The sequence below is a fragment of the Telmatherina bonti genome (genome assembly GCF_933228915.1).
Source record: "Telmatherina bonti genome assembly, chromosome: 23".
Classification (NCBI taxonomy): Eukaryota; Metazoa; Chordata; class Actinopteri; order Atheriniformes; family Telmatherinidae; genus Telmatherina; species Telmatherina bonti.
In genome coordinates, this window is record NC_136632.1 from 1,573,169 (window position 1) to 1,581,200 (window position 8,032).

The 8,032-nt window shown below is 39.0% G+C and overlaps 1 protein-coding gene across 2 annotated transcripts in view; it reads right to left on the bottom strand.

Annotated features, from left to right (window-relative positions):
• Positions 1–724: 724 nt before the first annotated feature.
• Positions 725–8,032, bottom strand: part of LOC306773515 (zinc finger protein AEBP2-like) — a 14,395-nt gene continuing 7,087 nt past the window's right edge. For both annotated transcript variants that reach the window (XM_079263357.1, XM_079263356.1), the window contains exons 7-8: positions 8,005–8,032; positions 725–1,010 (exon numbers count right to left, since the gene is read on the bottom strand). The exon at positions 8,005–8,032 is cut by the window's right edge and continues 86 nt beyond it. In XM_079263357.1, coding sequence (XP_079119483.1) covers positions 998–1,010; positions 8,005–8,032 — 41 coding nt within the window. In that variant the 3' untranslated portion in view covers positions 725–997. The remainder of the gene's footprint in view (positions 1,011–8,004) is intronic.

Sequence of the window (8,032 nt, forward strand, 5' to 3'; positions counted from 1 at the left end):
GTGAGACTCTTGAGGCCTGCGCCTCCTGGTTCTGGCTGGGGGCCTCCCTCTGCTGCCTGCTTGTAAAAGCCCCTCGAGGCACCAAACTTACCATCCGCTGTTTTTATGCCAGGTTGTTTTCGGTGCCAGACTAATAAGCCACAGGCATTTCTTCTCCAACTGATCTCCAGGAAAACACTGGAGAAAACCAGGTTGAGTATTTGTAATCTTGCGGTTGATTGAGCGTCTATCAGATTACATGCTGGCTTTGAAGAAGGCGTCCAGCTGTGACACCAGAGGTGCTGCGGCTTTGTAAGGGCAACAGGATGCCTTGGAAGAAAAGCACAACTCCTTATTTTCCACCGCAGGTTCAGATGCTTCTGACACGTCCAGAAACGCTGAAGGCTTAACTCAGCACGGGGAATAAACGCTGCGTCCCGTGTCTGACTCCTACCTGGATCATCCACACTGGTAACGTTAAAGCTGTTAAAGGTCGTTTCAGACAGAATGAGATGAGCTTTAGGGCCTGCAGCTGGCTGGGGAGCAGCAGCAGCGCCACCTGCTGGTGGGACTGCAGAGAGCAGTGCACATGTTGCAGCTGCTTGTGTTGGTGGAAGAGAAGCTGCGGCCCACAGCTGGAGGCTGGAAATGTTTAATGACAGCAGAGCGATGCTACATGCACGCGACAAACATCACCAGTTTTTCAGAGATTCAGTTTTTTAAAAAATGTGTTTGGCAGGAAAAAGACATCTACAATACTGTAAAAAATTATAAAAAATATATTACAAATCTCAGATATTTACAGGACTGTTGCTCTCTACAGCTTCAATCTAAATCAAACAAACATCTAGACTTTCAGTAAACTCTGCACCTAAAACACTGGAGGACTAAAGAAGAAGAAGAGAGCTCCGAGGTTCCTCTGGAGGAAGCACCATGTGGAGATGAAGGCAGGAGGAGCACGAGGAGTCTTCTCCACATCAATTAGCAGGAAGAGACAGTGGAGTTCAGCAGGAGGTGGTCAGAAGAACATCCTGAAGGAGAAAAAACGTTCATCTTTGTTACATAGACCTGCGTCCAGTTTACAACACGGGAGAAAAGCTTCTTCTGAAGCAACTGAATGATTGTCGGGAACACGACCAGTCTGGGTCCAGGACAAAACCACACTGGTCAGAGCTGCCAGTTGCTTCAGAACCAGTCTGGATCAGGTCTGGTCCTGCTGGTGGAGGTTAGAACAGCTTGTTGGCACATCGTTTTGCCTACGTGTGTGTATAAATATGGATATGAGAGAATTGTGAGTTATTGTCTGGAAGGTTATGGGATAGCAAGAGTGGGGGCGGTTGGGGTGGGGGGGTCCGGCGGGTATGTTTCACCACGTTTATAATCTACAGCTCTTTCAGTTGCATCTTCGGTGAGTTTGGCTGAACTTATCCAACAACAGTACCGGTACTTAGGGCTGGGCGATATATCGAATATACTCTATATATCGTGGCTAGTCCTCTGTGCGATATAGAAAATGTCTATATTCGTCATATTGGAGTATCCTGTTGTCACGCAGGTGTTTTTAGCTGTGGGGGGGGTTTCCTCCCTCCTCCTCGACTCTGCACCGCTTTGCACAGAAAGTTAAAGCAAGCGCACCTCGTTACGTACATAACATGAGCTACGTGCTACGTCATGAGAGGCAGCGTGGAGACACTTTCTCACTAAATCTGGCGACTTCTTGTGAAAAGCGACAAATCTAGCGACTTTTACAGGAGTTATTGGAGACTTTCCTGGTGTTTTGGCGACTGACTTTAAAGCGCATATTGTAAAGTTATTGTCAGAAGGAGAGTCTCTCCCCGTCCTAAAGCACTCAGTCGCTCCGGCTGCAGCTGCAGCCAGTCAGAGGAGCAGAGAGGACACCTGCACGACTCCACCTACAGTCACAATGAACAGCCAAATCCGCCACTGATCCCGCTCTGGATTACAGAGTGGGACGTAAATTACAACGTTTTTCACGTCACGCAGAAATAATTCATTCTATTTGATTACATTCACAGCCTCTGTCACTTACTCACCTCATCCACTGTGTGTGACACAAGCATATTTATCTAGCTCGTCATGTCTCTAGAAAGTACAGAAAGCAGTGGGAATCAAACCCTGAATTAAAAGCTGGCTGAACGAGAAAAAGCCATCCGGGAAAAACTACAGATCTACAGGAGGCCTACATCACCTGTCAGTGAGCAATGAGGACACGAGGTTTGTTTATGACACAATGTGAGGTAATTAAAAAATATTACCCATCTTTTTTTCCCCAATAAATGAGGATTAAAACCAGAGAGACATGAGACTTATGGTAACTAAAGAGTGGACACAGAGCTGCCGTAGGGGCCCCCCTCCCTTAGTGAGAGGAGGCCCTCCCCTACTTTTTGACGATTTTTCCACCTTACTACAGGGTCAGTTAGAGGAGACCCCTACCTTGGAATCACATTTTTATGTTTTTTTCTGTTGTTTCCGCTGTTGCGGTTGTGTTTTTTGTCCAGAGTTCTTGTTTATTCAGGGAGTTGACCATTTACTAAAGCACTATGATACTTTGCATTTTGGATTTGTAGGATATGAATAATGACCAGATAAAAATTATTTCATTTAATGTGAACGGGCTAACTAACCCGGTGAAGCGTTGTAGAATCCTAACCAAAGTTAAAAAAGAACAAGCTCAGGTAGTATATTTTCAAGAAACCCATTTAAATGACGATGAACATGGAAAGCTAAAGAGGATGGGATTTACAAATATGTTTTGTTCTTCTTACAAATCTGGCCGCAGGCGTGGTGTGGTGATCCTTATTTCAAATAAACTAAATTTTGAAAAAACGTTTGAATTAAAAGATAAAGAGGGAAGGTTTATACTTATTAGAGGTAGTATAGACGGTAATATAGTTACCTTTATGAATGTTTATGCGCCTCCAGGGAGCGAACTAAGTTTTTATCAAAAAATTGTAAATATACTGGTTACTGAAACAGAAGGCTTTTTGATATGTGGTGGAGATCGAAACATTCGTCTGCGGCCAGAACTAGATAGCTCGAAGGGGAAAATACCAGATTCAAGCACTTTGCATGTGAACGTACGCGCACTTTTTGAGGAGGTTGGTCTCATTGATATATGGAGGGATCTATATCCTAGGAGGCGAGATTTCTCCCATTATTCGGTTCCACATTCCCTTTATACAAGAATTGATTACTTTATAACTTTTTTGAAAGACAAAGACAGAATTCAGACATGTAACATAGGGACAATAGATATAAGTGACCATGCGCCTTTATATTTAACAATAAATTTAAATATGAGCCCCAAAATAATTACATAGAAACTGAATTCAAGTTTACTTAAAGATGCTACTTTCAAGGAACAAATGAAAAAAGAAATACAAGACTTCCTTGATATTAACGATGATGGAGAGGTCTCGCCTTCTATACTTTGGGATACATTAAAAGCTGTAATAAGAGGGAAAATAATTGCAATAGCCTCATATAGAAAAAAAAAAAGAAATAGAACAATGCAGGAACTACAAAACAAACTAAAAGAATTAGAGAATAAACATAAAAAATCTGTAACAGAGTATTTTTGAGGAAATAAAGAAGATTAGAAAAGAAATAAACAATTTAACGACCCAAAATATAAAGGAAAAATTAATGTTTCTTAAACAAAAATACTATGAAAGTGGGTCAAAGTCGATGAAAATACTAGCATGGAAATTAAAGAAGAAGATTTCTGAAAATACAGTAAATAAGATTAGAGATTCTCAGACACAACAGATAAAGAATAAATTACAAGACATACATAGAGCTTTTGAATTATATTATAAATCTCTGTATTCCAAGGTCCCTGGGGGGAAGGATAATGAAATTGACAAATTCCTATATTCACTGCATTTACCAACTCTTACTGAAGAACAAAATAATAAATTGACTGCAGATATAACAGAAGTAGAACTTAAAAAAGCTATTAGTCGACTAAAAGCAAATAAATCACCTGGCTCAGACGGCTATACGGCTGAGTGGTATAAAGGATTAAAATCAGAGTTGATCCCTGTCTTACTTTCTACATTTAATTGGGTTTTGAAAAGGGCCCAAATACCTCCAAGTTGAAATGAGGCAATTATTACAGCAATACCAAAGGAAGGCAAAGAAAAAACTGAATGTGCTTCTTACAGGCCAATATCGGTTCTTAACATAGACTATAGATTATTTGCCAATATAATAGCTAGAAGGATGGAGGAATTTCTGCCTATTTTGATACATAACGATCAAACAGGCTTTATAAGAAACCGACAGACACAAGACAATATACGCAGAACTCTTCATGTTATAAACCATATACATAGGAACAAAACTGAAGCAATACTTATAAGTGTCGATGCAGAAAAAGCCTTCGATTCCGTCAATTGGGATTTTCTATATAGAACATTACATAAATTTGGATTTAAAGATAAAATTATCGATACAATCAAGTGTTTATATACCAACCCTATTGCAAGGATTAAAATAAACGGTTACTTGTCAAACAACTTTGCTTTAGAAAGAGGTACTCGACAAGGGTGCCCATGCTCCCCGCTCTTATTTGCATTGTATCTAGAACCGCTGGCACAATCTATAAGACAAAATTCACATATTAAAGGTATAATCCTTGGAGGGAAAGAGCACAAAATGGCATGCTATGCAGATGACATTTTAATCTATTTAGGTAATCCGACAAAGTCTCTTCCTAAACTCATGCAGCAAATTGAACAATACAGCTGGCTTTCTGGATACAAAGTAAATATGAATAAAACCCAAACGCTCACATATAACTACAACCCACCGGTGGAGAGATAACTTCTAAGTACCCTATGTTGTGGCAGGCTGATTCCTTAAAATATCTGGGTATCACGATTCCAAAAGACCAGACAAAAATATATGATTTTAATTATATTCCATTGAATAAAAGGATAAACGAAGACTTAAAAAGATGGAATTTAATCCCCTTCCTCTCTTTGTATTCAAGGATTGATTCTATTAAAATGATTGTCTTACCAAAATTATTGTACTTGTTTCAAACATTACCAATACAAATTGAGCAAATTCAATTTAATGAGTGGGATAAAATGATATCCAGATATATATGGGCAGGAAAAAGGTCAAGAATTTGTTTAAAGACATTACAACTGTCTAAAGAGAGAGGAGGATGGGGCCTGCCATCAATAAGGGAATACTTTTGGGCAGCACAAATGAAGGCATTGATAAATTGGTGTGATATATCCTATGATTCTCAATGGAAAAGTATAGAGGAGAAAATCTTTCCTTTCCCTATACAAGCTATCCTGGCTGATGCAAATATTCAAAATTACATTGATAGTATTGATAACCCCTGGGTTCAATGCACTTTGTCTATTTGGAAACAGGTGGTCAAGAAATATGATTTTAAAAAAGATATGGTTAGATTTAAATGGTTTGCTTATGATTCCGACTTTTTACCAAACAAATTAGATGCACGATTCAAATTATGGACAACAAAAGGGATAACAACTCTAAGCAAATTAATTAAAGATGGAAAAGTCATCAGCTTTGTCGAGCTTAAAGATAAATATGCTTTGGAAAGGCAGGATTTTTACCGATTCCTACAATTACGTCATTATATTGACACTAACATTAAAGTAGAATCTGATGTAAACAAGGACCTATTACAATTGTTTAGAAATTCATATGCTGGAAAAACAAATAAGCTTATTTCTGTAATATATAAATGGCTGACAAATAATAAGACTCATTCAACAAAACGTGTAAAGACAATGTGGGAAAAAGAAGGAGGTATAAGTATAACGGAAGAAGAATGGACAGCACTTTGGAAACGCTCATGGAAAACTACATATTCGCAAGAATGGAAAGAATATGGATGGAAAACATTAATACGATATTTCATCACGCCATGTCAAACAATACATTATAATGGGACTCCTCCTTTGTGTTGGAGTAAATGTGGAGATCAATGTGCAAATCATTTCCATATTTTATGGGACTGCCCGCTTCTCAAGTCATATTGGCAAAGGGTTCATGGAGTACTACAGGATATTTTCAAGTGTAATTTTCCTTTTAATATGAAAACTGTCTATTTTGGTTGTCTACCTTGGGAATGGGGTCAGAAAGATAAATATTTAATAAGTATTCTGTTGGTCGCAAGTAAGAAATCTATTACAAAAAAATGGTTGTCACAAGATGTCCCTACAATATCAGAATGGTGGGACATAATTATGGACATTTATAAGATGGAAGAAATGACAGCATTTGTAAATCAGAAACAAGATAGGTTTGTAGCATGTTGGGAAAAATGGGTCAAGTATATCCAAATTAAAAAGCCCAATTTAATCTTAAAATAAGACAATGACAAATTGTATTAGTCACTCCCTTGTTCACATTGCTTATCATTTGTGTTTTGTTTTTTTGTTTTTTTTTTTCTTGATGGGCAAATGTTTTTATAAATGTGAATAATGATGTTGTGCACTTGTTTGCACATAAAAATTGTACCTGTCAACAAAAATTGAAAACTTATAAATAAAGAATTTTTTTTAAAAAACAAAAAACAAAAAACTGTCTGAAGCCGTTTATTGGAGACGATACGAGGACATTCTGCCTGGATTATAAGACTGATTTCTACGCTAAACTCTGCGATTAAAAAAATACACGACAACTCAAAAACGTATCCATAAAGCAAAGCCTTATAATAGTTCATCATTTGAAAAGTCCCCCCCTAGAGCCCCTATTTTCATACGTTGCATTTATTACATCATGCAAAGTCACTTTATTTTGTTTTAAAATGACATGTTTCTGCCGCTGCTTTAACTGTTCAATAAATACAGTTTTGATCAGTTTGCTTCGTTACAATTTCATCCTTTTGGCATGAATGTTTAAAATCAGCATATCTTAATGCAGTATGAACAATTATGTTTTAATGGAGACACAAAATCATCTTACTGATGTGATTGTCTGCACCAAAGCATTCATTCAAGGCTGAGGTAAATATCGAGATATATATCGTATATCGTGACATGGCATAAAAATATCAGGATTACTAAAAGGTCATATCGCCCAGCCCTAGCTGGTACTCATCTTAAAACACACACATTATTTAAATCAGTCTGTTGTAATAAGAGTCGCTGCTGGGTGGATGTTCACGAATGATAACAGCTTTGGCAAAAGCTCAGACAACAATCGATGGAGATGCGTTCGTCCACATCCACTCCCATCTGGTGATGTAACTCACCCAACGCCGCCTCCCACTCTCTGTGAATGTGTGTGTGTGTGTGTGTTTATGGTTTGTCATCTATGACGGCCGAAACTCCACTTTAAACTCGCTGTCACACCAACGTCCGGCTGGAGTTCCAGTGAACCGTCGCTGTAACGCGGTTCACCTTTCGCAGCTCCTCGTGCAGCTGGCCAAGTTCCCGTTTGCACATTTCCTCCATGGCTTCTGAACTTCAGCGAGAACGGGACCGTTTGCTGAGACGTTCATTACGGTTCTGAAATATAATGCTGGGTGATGTCTGTAAGAATCTTGGAGTGCCAACGACCACGCCACAGCAGAAAACTGCAGCTGATGGTTGTGTTTTAGGTACAGATGGAAGCTCATTGTGTTGCCGTTTACTTCATATTGTCTTAAAATAAACGGAGAAGACAACAGAAAGAAAAATGAAAATCACTGCGTCCAGCAAACTTATTGCACATTTTTTCTTTCCGTGCGATTAACCGACTTGGGAGCGGCCTGATCTCACCATCATGTCTTTACACACACGTCTCAGGCACTCTGACTTTCTCCTCCTGTTGCCATGGGAAACGGTCCTACAGTCTAGCAGAGCGCTTACTAAAATCACAACATTTTTACAGATTTGGGGATTCAGCACACACACAAGGTGCACCCGGTTAAACGGCGCAACAATGAGCAGCTTTTCAGTGCGCCTTACAGACCAGAAATGACTGTATTTATAAATAAAGATTGAGTTGAATTGATTCCACACCAACCTGTAGATGCTGGGGTCCAGGAGGACGG